The sequence below is a fragment of the Hypanus sabinus genome, chromosome 2 (genome assembly GCF_030144855.1).
Source record: "Hypanus sabinus isolate sHypSab1 chromosome 2, sHypSab1.hap1, whole genome shotgun sequence".
Classification (NCBI taxonomy): Eukaryota; Metazoa; Chordata; class Chondrichthyes; order Myliobatiformes; family Dasyatidae; genus Hypanus; species Hypanus sabinus.
Genome location: NC_082707.1, coordinates 1,085,577 through 1,109,133, shown reverse-complemented (window position 1 = coordinate 1,109,133; position 23,557 = coordinate 1,085,577). Strand labels below are relative to the sequence as shown.

Sequence of the window (23,557 nt, the reverse complement as noted above, 5' to 3'; positions counted from 1 at the left end):
CTTCCTGAAAAAATTCAATCAGGCTCATAAGGCATGATCTGTCTTTGACAAAGCCATGCTGACTATTCCTGATCATATTATGCCTCTCCAGATGTTCATAAATCCTGCCTCTCAGGATCTTTTCCATCAACTTACCAACCACTGAAGAAAGACTCACTGGTCTATAATTTCCTGGGCTATCTCTACTCCCTTACTTGAATAAGGGATCAACATCTGCACCCCTCCAATCTCCAGAACCTCTCCCATCCCCACTGATCATTGCCAGAGGTTCAGCAATCTCCTCCCTTGCTTCTCACAGTGGTCTGGCATATAACTCGTCAGATCCTGGTAACCTATCCAACTTGATGCTTTCCAAAAGCTCCAGCACATCGTCTTTCGTAATATCAATATGCTCAAGCTTTACCATCTGCTGCAAGTCATCTGTACAATTGGCAAGATCCTTTTCTGTAGTGAATACTGAAGCAAAGTATTCATTAAGTACCTCTGCTACCTCCTTCAGTTCCATACACACTTTTCCATTGTCACACTTGATTGATCATATTCTCTCACATCTTATCCTCTTGCTCTGCACATACTTGTAAAATGCCTTGGGGTTTTCTTTAATGCTGCTCACCAAAATCTGGTCCAACTTACTTGTCCACCTTAAGTCCTGTCAGTTTGCCTCGTACTTTTTCCTTTGGTAATAGCAATGGCACTCACTCCCAGACACTTATGAACCTCTGGCACACTGCTGGTGTCTTCCACTGTGATGCCAAATACTCATTAGGTTCATCTGCCATTTCTTTGTCCCCCATTACTGTCTCACCCATATCATTTTCCAGTAGTCCAATGTCAACTCTCATCTACTTTTTATTCATTATACAGCATGATTGAATAATTTTTTGGTATCCTACTTTATTGTCTAGTTTGCCTTCAGATTTAATCTTTTCCCTTCTAGCTTTTTTAGTTGCCTTTTGTAGGATTCTAAAAGCTTCCCAATCATCCAACTTCCCACTCACTTCTGCTACTTTATATGCCCTTTCCTTGGCTTTTATGCAGTCCTTAACTTCTCTTGTCAGCCACAGTAGTCTTTCCCTGCCATTAAAGAGCTACTTCTTCTGTGGGACATATCTATCCTGCATCTTGTGAACTATTCCCAGGAACCGTAGCCATCTCTGCTCTGCCATCATCCCTTCCAGTATCCTCCTCCAATCCACCTGGGAAAACTCCTCTCACATGCCTCTGTAATTCCCTTTATTGATACATGTTGCTTATGCTTCTCCCTCTCAGAGTGCAGTATGAATTCAAGCATATTATGATCACTGGTTCCTAAGTGTTCCTTTACATTCAGCTCCCTGATCAAATATGGGTTATTAACCAAGACCCAATCTAAGATAGCCTTTCCCCAAGTAGGCTCAAGGGCAAGCTGCTCTAAAAACCAATGTCGTAGGCATTCAACAAATTCTCTCTCTTGTGATGACACCAACCTAATTTTTCCAGTCCCCTTACATATTGAAGTCCCCCATTACAATTACATCATCACTCTTAATACATGCCTTTTCCAGCTCTCTCTGGAGTCTCAGCCCTATAACTTGGCTACTGTTTGAATAAAGAATATAGAAAATCTACAACACATTACATGCCCTTCTGCCCACAATGTTGTGTCAACCATGAATCGTACTCTAGAAGTTGCGGAGAATTTCCCTACCACATAGCTCTCTGTTTTTCTAAGCTCCATGTACCTATCTAGGAGTCTCTTAAAAGACCCTATTGTATCCACCTCTACCATCTTTGCTGGCAATGCATTCCAAACACTCCCCACTCTCTGTGTGAAAAACTTACCTTTGACATTCCCCTTGTACCTTCTTCCAAGCACTTTAAAACTATGCCGCCTCATGTGAGTCATTACAGCACTGGGTAAAAGCCTCTGGCTTTTCAATGCTTCTCATCATCTTATACACCTCTATCAGGTCACCTATCATCCTCCATCACCCCAAGGGGAAAAAGCCAAGTTCACTCAACCTATTCATGCTCTCCAATCCAGGTAACATCCTTGTAAATCTCCTCGGCACTCTCTGTATAGCATCCTTCTTGTAGTGAGGTGACCAGAACTGTACACAGTACTTCAAGTGGGGTCTAACTAAGGTCTTGTATAGCTGTAATAGTACCTCATGGCTCTTGAACTCAATTCCACAGCTGGTGAAGGCAAAGCACACCATTCACCTTCTTAACGATACTGTCAACCTGCACAGCAGCTTTGAGTGTTCTAATGACATGGACCCCAAGATCTTGCAGATCCTCCATATTGCCAAGAGCTTTAACATTAATATTATACTCTATCTTCAAATTTAACCAACCAAAATGAACCACTTCACACTTATCTGGGTTGAACTCCATATGCCACTTCTCAGCCCAGTTCTGCATCCTATCGATGTCTTGCTCTACCCTCTGACAACCCTCCAGGCGATCCACAACAACTCCAACTTTTGTGTCATCAGCAAATTTACTAACCCATCCCTTCACTGCCTCATCCAGGTCATTTATAAAAATTACAAAGAGAACGGGTCCCAGAACAGATCCCTGAGACACACCACTGGTCACCAGGTTCCATGCAGAAAATGACCCATCTACAATCACTCTGCCATCTGTGAGCAAGCCAGTTCTGAATCCACAAAGCAAGGTCCCCTTGGATCCCATGCCTCCTTACTTTCTCAATAAGCCTTGCATGGGGTAACTTATCAAATGCATTGCTGAAATCCATATACACTACATCTACTGCTCTACCTTCATCAATGTGTTTAGTCACATCCTCAAAAAATTCGATCAGGCTTGTAAGGCATGATCTGCCTTTGACAAAGCCATGCTGACTATTCCTGATCATATTATGCCTCTCCAAATGTTCATAAATCCTGCCTTCTCAGCATCTTTTCCATCAACTTACCAACCATTGAAGTAAGGCTCACTGGTCTATAATTTTACATAGAGCATAGAACATAGCACAGCACAGTACAGGCCTTTCAGCCCACAATGTTCTGCCGACCCTTAAACCATGCCTCCCATATAACCCCCCACCTTAAATTCCTCCATATACCTGTCTAGTAGTCTCTTAAATTTCACTAGTGTATCTGCCTCCACCACTGACTCAGGCAGTGCATTCCATGCACCAACCACTCCCTGAGTAAAAAACCTTCCTCTAATATTCCCCTTGAACATTCCACCCCTTAATTTAGAGCCATGTCCTCTTGTATTGAGCAGTGGTACCCTGGGGAAGAAGCACTGGCTGTTCACTCTACCTATTCCTCTTAATATCTGTATACAGTTTTGGTTTTAGTTATATAGTGCAGTTTTGGTCCCCGAATCTGAGGAAAGACATTCTTGCCATAGAGGGAGTACAGAGAAGGTTCACCACATTGATTCCTGGGATGGCAGAACTTCCATGTGAAGAAAGACTGGATCAACTAGGCTTATACTTGCTGGAATTTAGAAGAGTAAGGGGGGATCTTATTGAAACGAATAAAATTCTACAGGGATTGGACAGGCTACATGCAGGAAGATTGTTCCCAATTTTGGGGAAGTCTAGAACGAGGGGTCACAGTTTAAGGATAAAGGGGAAGCCTTTTAGGACCAAGATGAGGAAAAACTTCTTCACACAGAGATTGGTGAATCTGTGGAATTCTCTACCACAGGAAACAGTTGAGGCCAGTTCATTGGCTATATTTAAGAGGGAGTTAGATATGGCCCTTGTGGCTAAAGGGATCAGGGGGTATAGAGAGAAAGCAGGTACAAGGTTCTGAGTTGGATGATCAGCCATGATCATACTGAATGGTGGTGGAGGCTTTCAAGGACCAAATGTCCTACTTCTGCACCTATTTTCTATGTTTCTATACCTCTATTATGTCTCATCTCATCCTCCTTCTCTCCAAAGAGTAAAGCCCTAGCTCCCTTAATCTCTGATCATAATGCATACTCTCTACATCAGGCAGCATCCTGGTAAATCTCCATTGTACCCTTTCCAATGCTTTCACATCCTTCCTATAGTGAGGTGACCAGGACTGGACACAGTACTCCAAGTGTGGCCTAACCAGAGTTTTATACAGTTGCATCATTACCTCGTGACTCTTAAACTCTATCCCTCAACTTATGAAAGCCAACACCCCATAAGCTTTCTAAACTACCCTATCTACCTGAAAGGCAACATTCAGGGATCTGTGGACATGTACCCCCAGATCCCTCTGCTCCTCCACACTACCAAGTATCTTGCCATTTACTTTGTACTCTGCCTTGGAGTTCGTCCTTCCAAAGTGTACCACCTCACACTTCTCCGGGTTGAACTCCATCTGCCATCTTCTGCATCCTATCAATGTCTCTCTACAACCTTCAACAATCCTCAAAACTATCCACAACACTACCAACATTTGTGTCGTCTACAAATTTGCCAACCCACCCTTCTAACCCCACATCAGGGTCGTTAATAAAAATCACAAAAATTAGAGGTCCCAGAACCGATCCTTGTGGGACACCACTAGTCACAACCCTCCAATCCAAATGTACTCCCTCCATCACAACCCTCAAGCCAATTCTGAATCCACCTGGGCAAACCTCCCTGGATCCCATGCCTTTTAACTTTCTGAATAAGCCTACCATGTGGAACCTTGTCAAATGCCTTATTAAAATCCGTGTAGATCACATCCACTGCACTACCCTCATCTATATGGCTGGTCACCTCCTCAAAGAGGAGTCTATCAGGATTGTTAGACACGATCTGCCCTTCACAAAGCCATGCTGACTGTCTCTGATCAGACCATGATTCTATAAATGCCCTTAGTTCCTATCTCTAAGAATCTTTTCTAACAGCTTTCCCACCACAGACGTAAGGCTCACTGGTCTATAATTACCCAGACTATCCCTACTACCATTTTTGAAGAAGGGGACAACATCCTCGTGGAGCAGCCTGAGGAATATTCCATCAGGCTCCAGGGGACTTATCCATCCTAATGTATTTTAACAACTCCAACATCTCCTATCCCTTAATATCAACATGCTCCAGAACATCAACCTCACTCATATTGTCCTCACCGTCATCAAGTTCCCTCTCAGTGGTGAATACCAGAGAAGTATTCATTGAGGACCTTGCTCACTTCCACAGCTTCCAGGCACATCTTCCCACCTTTTATTTCTAATCGAGCCCAACTTCACTTCTGTCATCTTTTTGTTCTTCAAATAATTGAAGAATGCCTTGGGGTTTTCTTTACCCTCTGCGCCAAGGCCTTCTCATGTTCCCTTCTTGCTCTCCTCAGCCCCTTCTTAAGCTCCTTTCTTGCTACCTTATATTCCTTAATAGACCCATCTGATCCTTGCTTCCTAAACCTCATGTGCGCTGCCTTCTTCCACCTGACTAGATTTTCCACTTCACTTGTCACCCATGGTTCCTTCATCCTACCATTCTTTATCTTCCTCACCGGGACAAATTTATCCCTAACATCCTGCAAGAGATCCCTAAACATCGATGACCTGTCCAACATACATTTCACTGCAAAAACATCATCCCAATTCACACCCACAAGTTCTAGCCTTATAGCCTCATAATTTGCCCTTCCCCAATTAAAAAACTATCCTGTCCTCTCTGACTTTATCCTTTTCCATGATAATGTTAAAGGCCTTGGAGTGGTGGTCACTGTCCCCCAGATGCTCACCCACTGAGAGATCTGTGACCTGACCCAGTTTGTTACCTAATACTAGATCTAGTATTGCATTCCTCCTCGTCGGCCTGTCAACATACTGTGATAGGGATCCATCCTGAACACACTTAACAAATTCTGCCCCATCGAAACCATTGGAACTAATCAGGTGCCAATCAATATTAGGGAAGTTAAAGTCACCCATGGTAATAACACTGTTATTTTTGCACATTTTCCATAATCTGATTCCCAATCTGCTCCTTGGTATCTCTGCTGCTACCAAGGGGCCTATAAAATACTCCCAATAGAGTTAACTGCTTCCTTCCTGTTCCTGACTTCCACCCATACTGACTCAAAAGAGGATCTTGTTACATTACCCACCCTTTCTGTAGCTGTAATAGTATCCCTGACCAGTAATGCCACCCCTCCTCTCCCTTTTCCTCCTCTCTATCCCTTTTAAAGCACTGAAATCCAGGAATATTGAGAATTCATTCCTGCCCTGGTGCCAAATCTCTGTAATGGCCACGAAATCATCATTCCATATATGTATCCAAGCTCTCAGTTCATCACCTTTGTTCCTGATGCTTCTTGCATTGAAGTACACACATTTTAGCCCTTCTACCTTACTACCTTTACACCCTTTATTCTGCTTCTCTTTCCTCAAAGCCTCTCTATATGTTAGATCTGGCTTTACTTCATGCACTGTACTTGCAGTTCTCGCATGACCTTTATCCTCTTCCACCTCACTATCTGCTGTAACACTCTGGTTCCCTTCCCCCTGCAAATCTAGTTTAAATCCTCGGACCCACACTAGCAAACCTTCCCTCAAGGATGTTAGTCCCCCTCCAGTTCAGGTGCAACCCGTCCCGTCAGAACAGGTCCTACCTTCCCTGAACAAGGCCCAATTGTCCAGAAACATGAACCCTCCTTCCTGCACCAACTCCTTAGCCACATAATTAGCTGCATTATCTTCCTTCTTCTAGCCGCACTAGCACCTGGCACAGGTAGCAATCCTGAGATTGCAACCCTGGAGGTCCTGTCCTTCAACTTTGTACCAAACTCCCTAAACTCTCTTTGCAGGACCTCGTCCTTCTTCGTATCAAAGTCATTGACACCTACATGGACCATGACATCTTGCTGCTCACCCTCCCCCTCCTGAGAATACCGAGAACTCGATCCGAGATATTGCGGACCCTGGCACCAGGGAAGCAACAGACCATCTGGGATTCTCGATCTCTCTCACAGAACCTTTTATCTGTCTCTCTAACTATCAAATTCCCTATCACTATTACTCTCCTCTTTTCCCTCCTTCCCTTCTGAGCTGAGGGTCCAGTCTCAGTGCCAGAGACGTGACCACAAAACTTGTCTCTGGTAGGTCGTCACCTGGGCTATCTCTACTCCCTTACTTGAAAAAGGGATCAACATCTGCACCCCTCCAATCTCCGGAAACTCTCCCATCCCCACTGATCATTGCCAGAGGCTCAGCAATCTCCTCCCTTGCTTCTCACAGAAGACTGGCGTATAACTCATCTGGTCCGGGTGACCAATCCAACTTGATGCTTTCCAAAAGCTCCAGTGCATCATCTTTCGTAATGTCTATATGCTCAAGCTTTACTGTCTGCTGCAAGTCATCCCTACAATTGGCAAGATCCTTTTCCGTAGTGAATACTGAAGCAAAGTATTCATTAAGTACCTCCGCTACCTCCTCCGATTCCGTATATACTTCTCCATTGTCACATTCTCTCTGACCGTATCCTCTTGATCTTCACATACTTGTAAAATGCCTTGGGGTTTTCCTTAATCCTGCTCGCCAAAATCTGCATCCTATCAATGTCCTGCTGTAACCTCTGACAAGCCTGCACGCTATCCACAGCACCTCCAACATCAGCAAATTTACTAACAATCACTCTACTTCCTCATCCAGGTCATTTATAACAATCACAAAGAGGAGGGGGTCCCAGAACAGAACATATAACCATATAACAATTACAGCACAGAAACAGGTCATCTCGGCCCTTCTAGTCTGTGCCGAACACTCTCACCTAGTCCCACCGACCTGCACTCAGCCCATAACCCTCCATTCCTTTCCTGTCCATATACCTATCCAATTTTACTTTAAATGACAATACCGAACCTGCCTCTACCACTTCTACTGGAAGCTCCTTCCACACACCTACCACTCTCTGAGTAAAGAAATTCCCCCTTGTGTTACCCTTAAACTTTTGCCCCCTAATTCTCAACTCATGTCCTCTTGTTTGAATCTCCCCTACTCTCAATGGAAAAAGCCACGTCAACTCTATCTATCCCCCTCATAATTTTAAATACCTCTATCAAGTCCCCCCTCAACCTTCTACGCTCCAAAGAATAAAGACCTAACTTGTTCAACCTTTCCCTGTAACTTAGGTGCTGAAACCCAGGTAACATTCTAGTACATCTTCTCTGTACTCTATTTTGTTGACATCTTTCTTATAATTTGGTGACCAGAACTGTACACAATACTCTAAATTCGGCCTTATCAAAGCTTTCTACAATTTTAACATTACATCCCAGCTCCTATACTCAATGCTCTGATTTATAAAGGCCAACATACCAAAAGCTTTCTTCACCACCCTATCCACATGAGATTCCACCTTCAGGAAATTATGCACCATTATTCCTAGATCACTCTGTTCTACTGCATTCTTCAATGCCCTACCATTTACCATGTATGTCCTATTTGGATTATTCCTACCAAAATGTAGCACCTCACACTTATCAGCATTAAACTTCATCTGCCATCGTTCAGCCCACTCTTCTACCTTGTCTAAATCTCTCTGCAAGGTTTGAAAACCCACTTCATTATCCACAACGCCACCTATCTTAGTATTATCTGCATACTTAGTAATCCGATTTACCACCCCATCATCCAAATCATTAACGTATATGACAAACAACATTGGACCCAGTACAGACCCCTGAGGCACACCACTAGTCACTGGCCTCCAACCTGACAAACAGTTATCCACCATTACTCTCTGGCATCTCCCATCCAGCCACTGTTGAATCCATTTTATTACTTCAATATTAATAGCTAACGATTGAACTTTCCTAACTAACCTTCCATGAGGAACCTTGTCAAAGACCTTGCTGAAGTCCATATAGACAACATCCACTGCTTTACCCTCGTCAACTTTCCTCGTAACCTCTTCAAAAAATTCATTAAGATTTGTCAAACATGACCTTCCACACACAAATTCATGTTGACTGCTCCTAATCAGGCCTGTCTATCCAGGTAATTATATATACCATCTCTAAGAATACTTTCCATTAATTTACCCACCACTGACATCAAACTGACAGGCCTATAATTGCTAGGTTTACTCTTAGAATCCTTTCTAAACAATGGAACCATATGAGCAATATGCCAATCCTCCAGCACCATCCCCGTTTCTAATGACATTTGAAATATTTCTGTCAGAGCCCCTGCTATTTCTACAGTAACTTCCCTCTATGTCCTAGAGAATATCCTGTCAGGACCTGGAGACTTATCCACTTTTACATTCTTTAAAAGCGCCTCTTCTTCTTCTTTAATCATCATAGTTTCCATAACTTTCCTACTTGTTTCCCTTACCTTACACAATTCAATATCCTTCTCCTTAGTGAATACCGAAGAAAAGAAATTGTTCAAAATCTCCCCCATTTCTTTCGGCTCCACACATAGCTGTCCACTCTGATTCTCTAAGGGACCAATGTTACCCCTCACTATCATTTTGCTATTAATATAACTGTAGCAACCCTTTGGATTTATTTTCACCTTACTTGCCAAAGCAACCTTGTATCTTCTTTTAGCTTTTCTAATTTCTTTCTTAAGATTCTTCTTACATACTTTATATTCCTTGAGCACCTCATTTACTCCATGCTGCCTATATGTATTGTAGATATCTCTCTTTTTCCTAACCAAGTTTCTAATATCCCTTGAAAAACAGCTTTATCAAACTTTTAACCTTTCCTTTCAACCTAACAGGAGCATAAAGATTCTGTACCCTCAAAATTTCACCTTTAAATGACCACCATTTCTCTGTTACATCCTTCCCATATGACAGATTGTCCCAATCCACTCCTTCTAAATCCTTTCGCATCTCCTCAAAGTTAGCCTTTCTCCAATCAAAAATCTCAACCCTGGGTCCAGTCCTACCCTTCTCCATGATTATATTGAAACTAAACTCCAGAACACCACTAGTCACTGTCCTCCCTGCAGAATATGAGCCATCCACAATCACCATTTGCTTTCTGTGGTCAAGCCAATTCTGGATCCACAAAGCAAGGTCTCCTTGGATCCAATGCCTCTTTACTTTCTGAATGAGCCTTGTATGGGGAACCTTATCAAATGCCTTACTGAAATCCATATACACTACATCCACTGTTCTATCTTCATCAATGTGTTTTGTAACATCCTCAAAGAATTCAATCAGGTTCATTAGAAGTGATCTGAGAAGTGTGGACTGGGACAGACTGTTTTCTGACTAGTGTGAGGCCTTCAAAAAACTGAATTTTGAGAGTACAAAGTTTAGAAAAGAAACTATAGACCTGTTTGCCTGACATCAGTGGTTGGGAAGTTGTTGGAATCGATTGTTAGGGATGAGATTACAGATACCTGGAGGCACACGACAAGACAGGTCAAACCCATCATGGTTTCCTGAAAGAAAAATTCTGCCTGACAAACCTGTTGTAATTCTTTGAGGAAAATACAAGCAAGGCAGACAAAGGAGATGCAGTCGACATGGTGTACTTGGATTTTTTTTTAAGATTCAAAAACTTTATTATCATTCCAACCATACATCAGCTCTGCAGGGCAGAATGAGACAGCATTTCCCAGGGGCAAGTGCAATCATAACATAACAAACTCAGCACTAAATAATAAACACAACAATAAATAGTAAAACACAACAGCAACATCAGTTAAAATCAAGTTATAAGCGTCCAGTGCAAGTTAAAAGTGTCCAAAGCAGAGTCATGTAGAGCAGCTATTTAGTAGTCTGTCTGTGGGAGGAAGTTGTTTAGTAACCTTGTAGTTTTTGTTTTGATGCTCCTGTAACGCTTGCCTGATGACAGAAGAACAAACAATTTATGGAGAGGCAACACGAGTGAATCTGCAGATGCTGGAAATAAATAAAAACACATAATGCTGGCAGAATTCAGCAGGCCAGACAGCATCTATGGGAAGAGGTAGTGACGATGTTTTGGGCCGAAATCCTTCATCAACCCTGGGTTAGGTGAGATTGTCCGAGATCTGCACCCCAAGGAACTTTATGTTTTCAACTCTCTCCACTGTGGAGCCGCTGATGCTGAGCGGTGTGTGCTTAGGCTGAGACCATCTGAAATCGACGATCATCTCCTTGGTTTTGGTGACATTAAGCATCAAGTTGTTGTCACTGCACCAGCTCTCTAGGTGTTTGACCTCCTCCCTGTACACTGTTTCATCATTTTTGCTGATGAGCCCCACCACTGTGGTATCATCAGCATATTTAATGATCAGGTTCCCCTTGAATCTGGCTGCACAGTCATGTGTTAGCAGTGTAAACAGCAGTGGGCTGAGCACACAGCCTTGTGGGGATCCAGAGCTCAGTGTGATGGAGTCAGAGATGTTCCTGCCAACATGGACTGACTGTGGTCTCTCTGTCAAGAAATCCAGAATCCAGCGACACATGGCTGTGTTAAGGCCAAGCAGCGACAGTTTCTCCACTAGTCTCTGCGGGATGATGGTATTGAATGCTGAACTGAAATCAATGTACAGGATTCTGGCATAAGTGTCTTTATTGTCCAAGTGAGAGAGAACTGTGTGCAGTGTGGTGGATATTGCGTCCTCTGTAAAGCGGTTGGGACAATAAGCAAACTAGAGGATCCAGCGATGAGGGGAGGCTGGCTGTGATATGAGGTTTGATAAGCCGTTCAAAACATTTCATCACTATGGGGGTCAGGGGAACGGGACGGTAATCATTCAGACAGGTTACAACTGATTTCTTTGCTACAGGGATGATTGTGGACGTTTTGAAGCATCTGGGGACAATGACTTGACTAAGAGATGTTGAAAATGTCTGTCAGGACATCTGCTAATACATCAGCACATTCCTTGAGCACACGTCCAGGGATGTTGTCGGGACCTCCCGCTTTTCGTGGGTTGACCCTGGCAAGGGTCCTCCATGTGTGCTCTGAATCAATGATTGGAGCCCGCTGGTCAGATGGTAAGAAGGGACTGGCTCTTCCCCTTGCTGCAGTGTTTGACGCTTCAAAGCACGCAAAGAGATTGCTGAGCCTGTCTGGAAGAGAGGCGTTGCTGTCATCAATTTTTTGCCTGATCTTGTAGTCTGTCAGAGCTTGAGTTCCCTGCCACATCTGTCTGGTGTCACCTGTGTCACAGAAGTGTCCATGTATTTTGCCCGCGTAGGCCCTTTTCACTTTCCTGATCCCTAGTGAAAGCGCAGTCCTGGCTGAGCGAAGTGCACTCCTGTCCCTCGATCTGTAGGCTGTGTCACGGGCCTTCAGTAGTGAACGCACCTCTGTTGTCATCCATGGCTTTTGATAACCACGTGCGGTGGAGGTTTTCATCACAGTGACATCCTCTGTGCATTTGGCTCCGTAGCTGATTACTGCCTCCGCATCCTCCTCAATGTCTGTATGGTCATCATAGGAGGCTGCTGTCTTGAATATGTCCCACCTAGTCTGTGTGCAAAAAACAGTCTTGTTTTGCTGAGGCTGCTCCTTTCGGCCAGACCCTTATCTGTCTTTTCTCTGCTCTCACACGTTTAAGCAGTGGTTTATATGCTGGTGTTAACATGACAGATATGTGGTCAGAGTGGCCAAGATGGGGGCACTTTTTATGCCTGTGGGGTGTTGATATAAACCAAGTCCAGTGTGTTGTCTCCCCTGGTTTTGAAATTCACATATTGCAGGAATTTGGGCTGCAATAGTCTTTAAGCTGTCTTTAAGCTTAACACAGTCTTTAAGCTGGTGTGGCTAAAGTCCCCAGCAATCACCACAAAGCTGTCAGGATGTGTAGTCAGTGGCTCACTGATGGCTTCATGTAGGCCTCCCAGTGCTTCGTTAACATTAGCCTTAGCATTAGCACTGGGAGCTACGTAAACAGCTGTCACAAGCACGATGGTGAATTCCCTCGGCAGATAGAACGGCCGGCATTTCACAATGAGAAATTCAGCCAGCGGTGAGCAGTGTTTAGCAGCGACTGTAGCATTCGCACACCAGTCTTTGTTGATGTAAATACACAAACCTCCTCCTCGGCTCTTACCGGAGCTAGCTGACTCTCTGTCCGCACGAAACGATGTCATTCCCTCTAGCTGTATCGCCATGTCCGGCATGTTGTCATGGAGCCAGGATTCCGTGAAAACATACACACAGCAGTCTTTAAACTCCTTGTGTATTTCTCTCAGCAGACGCAACTCATCCAGCTTGTTGTTGATGGAACAGACATTTGAGAGCAGGAGGGACGGTACCGCTGGCCTGGTGGGGTTAGCTTTTAGCCCAGCATGGATGCCGTCCCTCTTACCCCTCCTCTGTCTTCCCTCACAGCGCTTTCGCTTCCTCCTCCCTCGGGAAGCAGCTGGCTTGGTCACTGATAGTAGTCCGTAGCGGCGTAAACTGTCCATGTCACACCAGAACTCGTCAGTTTTTCCTACACAGTATGCCCTAATGTTAACGAGCATATTCCGACTGTATGTTATGCATCTAGGACAAACAGAACAAACACTTATCGCTCCCCAAGGGGCCGCTGCTTCCATGCACACCGTCATTTTTCACAAATTCAGAAGGTGCCACACATGAGGCTGCTTAGCAAGATAACAGCCCATGGAATTACAGGGAAGTTACTAGCATGGGTGGAGCATTGGCTGATAGGCAGAAAACAGAGTGGGAATAAAGGGATCCTATTCTGGCTGGCTGCCGGTTACCAGTGTAGTTACACAGGGTTTGGTGTAGGGACCACAGATTTTTACAATGTATGTCAATGATTTGGGCTATGTTACTAATGAATTTGTCGCTAAATTTGCTGATGATACAAAGATAGGTGGAGGAGCGGGTAATGTTGAGGAAACAGAGAGCCTGCAGAGAGACTTAGTTTAGGGGAATGGGCAAACAAGTGGCAAATAAAATACAATGTTGAAAAGTGTATGGTCATGCATTTTGGTAGAAGAAATAAATGGGCAGACTATTATTTAGATGGGGAGAGAATTCAAAACACAGAGATGCAAAGGGACTTGGGAGTCCTTGTGCAGGATACCCTAAAAATTAACCTTCAGGTTGAGTCGGTGGTGAAGAAGGCGAATGCAACGTTGGCATTCATTTTTAGAGGTATAGAATATAAGAGCAGGGATTTGATGTTGATGCTCTATAAGGCACTCATGAGACCACATTTGGAGTATTGTGTGAGTTTTGGGCTCCTTATTTTAGAAAGGATATACAGCACTGACATTGGAGAGGGTTCAGAGAATGTTTCCAGGAATGAAAGGGTTATCGTATGAGGAACGTCTGGCAGCTCTTGGGCTGTATTCCCTTGAGTTCAGGAGAATGAGGGGGGATCTCATAGAAACATTCCAAATGTTAAGAGGCCTCAACAGATTAGATATGGCAAAGTTATTTCCCATGGTAGGGGATTCTAGGACAAGAGGGCATGACTTTAGGATCGAAGGACGTCCATCTAGAACAGAGATGCGGAGAAATTACTTTAGTCAAAGGGTGGTAAATCTGTGGAACTTGTTGCCATGAGCAGCTATGGAGGTCAAGTCATTGGGTGTATTTAAGGCAGAATGGATAGGTTCTTGATTAGCCATGGCATCAAAGGGTATGGAGTGAAGGCAGGGAAGTGGGGATGACTGGAAGAATCGGATCAGCCCATGAATGAATGGCGGAGCAGACTCGATGGGCCGAATGGCCTACTTCTGCACCTATATCTTACGGTCTTATTATTACACCTTTCTAGAATCTGTCTCCCTATCTGCTCCTCGATGTCCCTGTTACTATTGGGTGGTCTATAAAAAACACCCAGTAGAGTTATTGACCCCTTCCTGTTTCTAACTTCCACCCACAGAGACTCAGTAAACAATCCCTCCATGATTTCCTCTTTTCCTGCAGCCATGACACTATCTCTGATCAGCAGTGCCACGTACCCACCTCTTTTGCACCCCTCCCTGTCCTTTCTGAAACATCTATTGCTTGGCACTCAAAGCAGCCATTCCTGCCCCTGAGCCATCCAAGTCTCTGTAATGGCCACAACATCATAGCTCCAAGTACTGTTCCACGCTCTAAGCTCATCCGTTTTGTTAATAATACTCCTTGAATTAAAATAGACACATCTCAAACCATCAGTCTGAGCGCGTCCCTTCTCTATCACCTGCCTATACTCCCTCTCACACTGTCTCCAAGCTTTCACTATATGTGAGCCAACCGCCCCTGCCTCAGTTTGGTTCCCACCCCCCAGTACTAGTTTAAACCATCCCTAATAGCCTTAGCAAACCTCCCTGCCAGGATATTGGTCATCCTTGGATTCATGTGCAACCCATCCTTTTTATACAGGTCACGCCTGCCCCAAAAGAGGTCCCAATGATCCAGAAATCTGAATCCTTACCCCCTGCTCCAATCCCTCAGCCACACAATTATCCTCCACCTCACTCTATTCCTACACTCACTGTCGTGTTGCACAGGCAGTAATCCCAAGATTACTACCTCTGAGGTCCTGCTTCTCAACTTCCTTTCTAACTCCTTGTAGTCTGTTTTCAGGACCTCCTCCCTTTTCCTACCTATGTTGTTAGTACTAATATGTACCATGACCTCTGGCTGTTTACCTTCCCACTTCAGGATATCATGGACGTGACCAGAAACTTCCCGGACCCTGGCACCTGGGAGGCAAACTACCATGTGCCTTTCTTTCCTGCGTCCACAAAATCACCTGTCTGACCCCCAACTATTGAGTCCCTTATTAGTGCTGCCTTCTACCTTTCCCTACTCTTCTGAGCCATGGGGCCAGACTTTGTGCCAGAGGCACAGCCACTGTTGCTTCCCCCAGTTGCACCATCCCCCCACCAGTACTCAGTCAGGAGTACTTATTGTTAAGGGGGACAGCCATAGGGGTATCCTTTAGTATCTGGCTCCCACTTACCTGTCTCCCGAGGCCTCGGTGTGCCTGCTTACCCTTAGCTCCTCTCCATCACCTCCTCACTTTCCCTGACCAGTTAACCACATTATCATCCAGATCAATGGATCTGGGGTTGAGAGGGAAAACAATTTTAAGTTCCTTAGCATCTACATCCCTGAAACCATAGACCAGTGTCTTACTTCAGTAGTTGGTAAATTAATGGAAAAGATCCTGAGCGGCAGGAATTATGAACATTTGGAGAGGCACAATTCTGATTAGGAATTGTCAGCATGGCTTTGTCAAAGGCAGGTCATGCCTTACGAGCCCGAGTGAATTTTTTGAGGATGTGACGAAACACATTGATGAAGGAAGAGCAGTGTATATGGATTTCAGCAAGGCTTATTGAGAAAGTAAGGAGGCATGGGATCCAACGGGACATTGCTTTGTGGAACCAGAATTGATTAGTCCACAGAAGGTAAAGAGTTGTTGTAGACGGGTCATATTCTGTATGGAGGTTGGTGACAAGTGGTGTTTCTCAGGGATCTGTTCTGGGACCTCTTCTCTTTGTGATTTTTATAAATGACGTGGATGAGGAAGTGGAGAGATGGGTTAGTAAATTTGCGATGACACAAATGTTAGGGGTGTTGTGGATAGTGTGGAGGGCTGTCAGAGGTTATAGTGGGACATCGATAGGATGCAAAACTGGGCTGAGAAGTGGCAGATTGAGTTCAACCCAGTTAAGTGTAAGGTGGTTCATTTTAATGGCAGAACACTGTATTAATGGTAACATTCTTGGCAGTTTGGAGGATCAGAGGACCTTCCACAGTTATGGTGTACAGTTCTGGTCACCGAATTATAGGAAAGATGTCAACAAAATAGAGAGAGTACAGAGGAGATTTACCAGAATGTTACTTGGGTTTCAGCACCTAAGTTACAAAGGAAGGTTGAACAAGTTAGATCTTTATTCTTTGGAGCATAGAAGGTTGAGGGGGGACTTGATAGAGGTATTTAAAATTATGAGGGGGAATAGATAGAGTTGACGTGATTAGGCTTTTTCCATTGAGAGTAGGGGAGGCTCAAACAAGAGGACATGATTTGAGAGTTGGGGGCAAAAGTTTAAGGGTAACATGAGGGGAATTTCTTTACTCAGAGAGCAGTAGCTGTGTGGAACGAGCTTCCAGTAGAAGTGGTAGAGGCAGGTTTGATTTTGTCATTAAAAAAAAAAATTGGATAGGTATATGGACAGGAAAGGAATGGAGGGTTATGGGCTGAGTGCAGATCGATGGGACTAAGGCTACATCCAAACTGGACTGGATAATTTTGAAAACGCCGGTTTTGTGTAAAAACAATAGGCATCTACACTATGCGTTTTTCAAAATATCTCTATCCACATTGAAATAGAGATTTCAGCGAATCTCCTCCTGTTGCGCATGTGCAGGACACATCTACCGAAAACAAGCGACATGTTTGGTGTCGAATCTCGCCATAAAAGTGCACGCTTGTGTAGTTACAAACTAGAAAAACTTAAAGTGACGGACAGCTGTTCGCCCTTGTGCAGGAAAACTTAAAAGTAAAAAAAAACAAATACTGGAGCATACAGAGGTAACCGAATTCACGGACTGTATGACCCAGCTGACAATGAACATTGAAAAACTGACTAACTCTGTTGCATTAATAAAGCACCTTGTTAAATGTATAAAACATGTCTGCATCAGTGTTATCTTGTATTTCCATACAATGTTTCATTAGGCTGTTACACATCTATTGTCAGAGAAGTACTTGCATAAATAGGTAAACCACCTTCGTACGAACAAGGTCAGAAAATGGCAAAGTGAGTACAGTATACTTATTTATTCAGTGAGTTATGGGTCAAAGTATTTGGTGAGTACATTTCTAACTCATCTGGATTCAGTCTCGTTGCCGTCTGTTCTGAAATTGTTAAGTTGCATTCAAGAAAACAATGAAATAGCGCGCTGCCATCTGACAGCGTTTTCAAAAGTCTCCGGTTACCCCATCCACACTGCTCTGCCCCAGCAGCGTTTTCAAAAATACCCACCCTGGAAAGCGTTTCTGAAAAGCTCTGGTTTTGGGGGATGCAAACACTGTTTAGTGTGGACGGAGGGTAAAAATGAAGAGAATAAGCTTCGGTTACAGATTTATCCGGCGTAGTGTGGATGTAGCCTCAGTGAGAGCAAGCGTTTGGCACAGACTAGAAGGGTCGAGATGGTCTGTTTCCATGCTGTAATTAGGGTTATGTGGTTATCTTGGGGTTCAAGTCCATAGGACACTCAAAACTGCTGTGCGGGTTGACTCTGTGGTTAAGAAGGCATACGGTGCATTGGCCTTCATCAACCATGGGATTGAATTTAAGAGCCAGGAGGTAATGTTACAGCTTATATAGGACCCTGGTCAGACCTCACTTGGAGTACTGTGCTCATTTCTGGTCACCTCACTACAGGAAGGATGTGGATACTATAGAAAGGGTGCAGAGGAGATTTACAAGGATTTTGCCTGGATTGAAGAATATGCCTTATGAGAATAGTTTGAGTGAACTTGCCTTTTCTCTTTGGAGCGACAGAGGATGAGAGGTGACCTGATACAGTTGTACAAGATGATGTGTGGATAGTCACAGATTTTTTCCCAGGGCTGAAATGGCTAACATGAGAGGGCATGGTTTAAGGTGCTTGGAAGTAGGTACAGAGGAGATGTCAGGGGCAAGTTTTTTTATGCAGAGAGTGGTGAGTGTGTGGAACGGGCTGTCGGTAACAGTGGTGGAGGCAGATACGATAGGGTCTTTTAAGAGACTCCTGGATAGGTACATGGAGCTCAGAAAAATAGAAGGCTGTGGGTAACCCTAGGTAATTTCTAAAGTAAGTACATGTTCGGCACAGTATTGTGGGCAGAAGGGCCTGTATTGTGTTGTAGGTTCTCTATGTTTGTATGACAATAAACTTGAACTTGAACTTGCTCAAGGAGGAGATGATATATTTGTCTTACAGAGCAGGCTGATTCATCCAAGACATTGCCCCAGATGTAGATATTCTTCAGAGTAGCGTTGGACTTCAAGACATTTGCGAAAGTCACCAAACCAATTCCAGTGATACAATTACTGGTCACAGACAATCTGGAATGAAAATAAAATTACCTTGATTATAAAGCACTATAGCAAAGAAATAAGCCATTCAGCCTATGTAGTCCATCCAATCTGATCTTCTGCCTAACACAGACTATACTGCAGTTCTCCATACCTCTCTCACTCATGCACCAATTCAAGCTTCTCTAAAAAGTTACACTGAACCCATTTCCATTTGCAGCTCATTCCACAGTCTCACCATCCTCTGAGTCCTCTTTAAATATTTCACCTCAGAGTGTGAACCTATGATCTTTCATCTAGTCTCAACCAACGTGATTATAAAAAGCCTACATGTATTGACAGTATTTATACCCCTCAATTTTACATACCTCCACAAGATTTCCTCTCATTCTCCTCTGCTCCAGTGAATAAAATTCAATTTAACATTTCCTTATAACTCAGGTCCTCAAGTCCTAGCAAAATCCTTGTAAATTTTCTCTGCAGCTTTTCAAGCTTATTGATATCTTTCCTGTAAGCAGGTAACTTATTAGGTGCTATTATTATTAAGTGCTACACCTGTCCCTACACCTCCTCTCTTACCAGCATTCAGGGCCCCAAACAGTCCTTCCAGGTGAGGCAACACTTCACTTGTGAGTCTGTTGGGGTAATCTATTGCATCCGGTGTGGCCTCCTCGACATCGGCGAGACCCGATGAAGATTGGGGGACCGCTTCATTGAGAACCTCCACTCTGTCTGCCATAACAGACAGGATCTCCCGGTTGCCATCCACTTCAACTCTGCTTCACATTCCCATTCGGATACATCCATACATGGCCTCCTCTACTGCCAAGATGAGGCCAAACTCAGGTTGGAGGAGCAACACCTCATATACCATCTGAGTAGTCTCCAGCCCCTTGGTATGAACATCAAATTCTCCAACTTCCGGTAATTCCCTCCGTCTCCCCTCCCCCATCCCACTTTCACTCTGCCTCCTCTTCCAGCTTCCTATCACCTCTCTCATGATTCTGCCTTCTTCTACTACCCATAGTGCTTTCCCCTTACATTCCTTCTTCACCTTTCCTGCCTATCCCCTCCCCCACCCCTTGATATTTCCCCTTACAGGTTTTTCACCTGGCACCTACCAGCCTTCCCCTTCCCACCCTCCCCCCACCTTCTTTATAGGGCCCCTGCCCCCTCCATCTTTAGTCCTGACGAAGGGTCTAGGCCTGAAACATTGACTGTTCGTTTCCACGGATGCTGCCTGACCTGCTGAGTTCCTCCAGCTTGTTTGTACGTGTTGATTTGACCACAGCATCTGCAGAGTACTTTGTGTAACTTATTAGGGCACAGAAGCAACAGCCAAGCACAGTAGACACCTCTGAGACTCAGCAGGTAAGAGTAAAGTCAGGCAGAGCAATAGTAATAGGTAATGTTCAGCTTGTTAGGGAAAATGAAGCAGTGATAGTCAGAAGCTACAGGGAGGTAGTCACCCAAGGTTAAAGGAGACAGATAAACGGGTGACTGTCATGAGAGGGAATGGAGAATGTCAGATAATAGAGAGCACCCATCTCTCTTAACAAGAAGTATCAATTTTGAGTACTGTTGTGGGGGAAGGCCTGTATGGCGCAAGCCACAGCAATCATACCTCTCGTACTGAGTCTGGCCCTGAAGCTCAGAAGGGTAGGGAACTGAAGAGAATGGCAGCAGTAATAGGAGACTCTAGAGTCAGGGGGACAGATAGGCAATCCTGTGGATGCGAAAAGGAAACGCAGATGGTAGCTTGCCTCCCGGGTTCCAGGATCCACAATGTTTCTGAATGCATCCATAATATCCTGAAAAGGGAGTTTGAGCAGATAGAAATTGTGGTACATATTGGTACCACATAGGTACAAAAGGGAGGAGGTTCTGAAAAAAGAATACAGGGGGTTAGGAACAAAACTGAGAAGCAGGACCTTAACAGTTGTAATCTCAGGATTGCTGCCTGTACAGGTGACAGTGAAGATAGTAATAGAATGAGGTGACAGATGAATATGTGGCTGAAGAATAGGAGCAGGGGGCAGGGTTTAAAATTTCTAGATAATTGGCACCTGTTCTGGGACCTGTACAAAAAGGATGGGTTGCACTTGAATCCGAGAGGGATCAAAATTCTTGTGGGTAGGTTTATTAGAGCTGTTAGGAGTGGTTTAAACTAATATGGCAGGGGGCTGGGAACCAGGATGATAAAACTGAGGATGAGCCAGCAGGTTTACAATTAGATGAAGGATGTAACATGAATGTAAGGAAGGACAAGGCAAAGGTTGGGTATAAATGCAGACAGAGCAAAGAATTAAATTGTACCACAGAGGCAAAATTCAAAAGGGTGAAGTATGCAGGACGGAAGGTGCTGTATTTAAATCTGTATTTGGAATAAGGTGGACAATCTTGTGGCAGCATTAGAGATTGATCGGTATGATGTTGTGGGCAGCACTGAGTCGTGGCTGAAAGAAGACCATAGTTGGGAGCTTAATATCAAAGAATTTCATTGTATCAAAAGGACAGGCAGGTAGGCATAGGCAGAGGTGTGGCTCTGTTGGTAAGAGATGGAATTACACCGTTAGAAAGAAGTGACACAGAGTCAGAAAATATTGAAACTTTGTGGGTGGAGTTAAGTAACTGCAGACATGAAAAAACCTTTATGGGAATCAGATATAGGTCTCCAAATGGAAGCCAAGATGTGGACTTGAGATTGCAAAGGGAGCTAGAAAAGGCATGTAATTAGGGTAATGTCACAATTGTAATGGGGTCTTCAATATGCAAGGGGATAGGGAAAATCAGGTTGGCGTTGAATTGCAACAGAGGGAATAAGTTGAATGCCTACAAGATAGCTTTTTAGAGCAGCCTGTCTCTCAGCCTACTTGGACAAAGGCTACCTTAGACTGGGTGTTATGTAATAACCCAGATCTTATTATGAGCTTAATGTAAAGGAAACCTTAAGGAGGCAGTGCTCATATGAATGAATTCATACTGGAATTTGAGAGGGAGAAGCATAAGGCACATGCATCAGTATCGTAATGGAATAAAGGGAATTATAGAGGCTCAAGTGAAGAATTTGCCCAGGTGGTTTGGAGGAGGATGACGGCAGAACAGAGATGGCTGGGATAGTTCACAAGACACAGGATAGATATGTCCCACAGAAGAAGTTGTTCTCAAATGGCAGGGCTAGGCAACTGTGGTTGACAAGGGAAATTAAGGACTGCATAAAAGCCAAGGAAAGGGCCAATTGGGTAGCAAAAGTGAGTGGGAAGTTGGATGATTGGGAAGCTTTTAAAATCCAACAAAAAATCCATTATTTTCTTCCGCAGTTTGAACAGGGTACGACTGCACAGGCGCGTGAAGGTCGGCCTCTGAGATCAGCAGGAGAGTTTAAAAAGCGAACAGATTAACGGAGTGGGTGATGGAGTAGAGGGAGACAGAGTAGGAAGGCTTTGGCTCAAGAGGCTTCGGTGAGCAGAGGCTGAGGACGAACTTGCTCCCAGTCAGGTAAGGCTGGGTAAGCTCCTTTAATTAATCTAATTAGCTTAGGAGTAGGTAATGGAGGCAGCAGTTAGGGCAGTCGAGCGCTCCGTTTGCAGTATGTGGGAAGTTAGGGTGAGCACAATTGTCCAATTGTCCCTGATAACTACACATGCAAAAGGTGCATCCAGCTACAGCTGGAGGAGCATCGGATCATTTGGGAGGCACAGGCAGGAATAAACAGGAGTTACAGGGAGATAGTCACCCCTAAAAGTAATGAGACAGGTAGCTGGGTGACTATCAGGAGAGGGAAGGGTAATAGACAGACTGAGCAGAGCACCCGTGGCCGTTCCCATCAATAATAAGTATACTGTTTTGGATACTGTTGGTGGGGATGACCTACCTGGGACAAATTGCAGTGGTTGCGTCTCTGGCACCGAGACTGGACCCTCAGCTCAGAAGGGAAGGAGGGAAAAGAGGAGAGCAGTACTGATAGGGGATTCGATAGTTAGGGGGATAGATAGGAGGTTCTGTGGAAGAGATCAAGAATCCCAGATGGTCTGTTGCCTCCCTGGTGCCAGGGTCCATGATATCTTGGATCGAATTCTCAGTATTCTCAAGAGGGAGGGTGAACGGCCGTATGTCGTGGTCCATGTAGGGACCAATGACGTGGACATATAGGAGGAAGTACTGCAAAGAGAATTTAGGGAGCTAGGTGCAAAGTTGAAGGACAAGATCTTTAGGGTTGCAATCTCAGGATTGCTACCTGTGCTACATGCTAGTGAGGCTAGAAGAAGGAAGATAATGCAGCTAAGTATGTGGCTAAGGAGTTGGTGCAGGAAGGAGGGTTCATGTTTCTGGACAATTGGGCCTTGTTCCAGGGAAGGTCGGACCTGTTCCAATGGGACAATGACCCGAACTGGAGGGGAACTAACATCCTTGCGGGAAGGTTCGCTAGTGCTGCTCCGGAGGGTTTAAACTAGATTTGCAGATAGTGAGGTGGAGGAGGATAAAGGTCATGCAAGAGCTGCAAGTATAGTGCATGGAGTAAAGCCAGATCTAGCATATAAAGAGGTTTTCAGGAAAGAGAAACAGAATAAAGGGTGTAAAGGTAGTATGGTAGAGGGGCTAAAGTGCGTGTACTTCAATGCAAGAAGCATCAGGAACAAAAGTGATGAACTAAGCACCTGGATACATACTTGGAATTATGATGTA

General features: G+C 44.3%; 1 protein-coding gene across 9 annotated transcripts in view; it reads right to left on the bottom strand.

The window, feature by feature from the left end:
• Positions 1–23,557, bottom strand: part of lrrc34 (leucine rich repeat containing 34) — a 102,508-nt gene that overhangs the window by 23,667 nt on the left and 55,284 nt on the right. For all 9 annotated transcript variants that reach the window (XM_059991026.1, XM_059991053.1, XM_059991004.1 and 6 more), the window contains one exon: positions 18,775–18,901. In XM_059991026.1, coding sequence (XP_059847009.1) covers positions 18,775–18,901 — 127 coding nt within the window. The remainder of the gene's footprint in view (positions 1–18,774; positions 18,902–23,557) is intronic.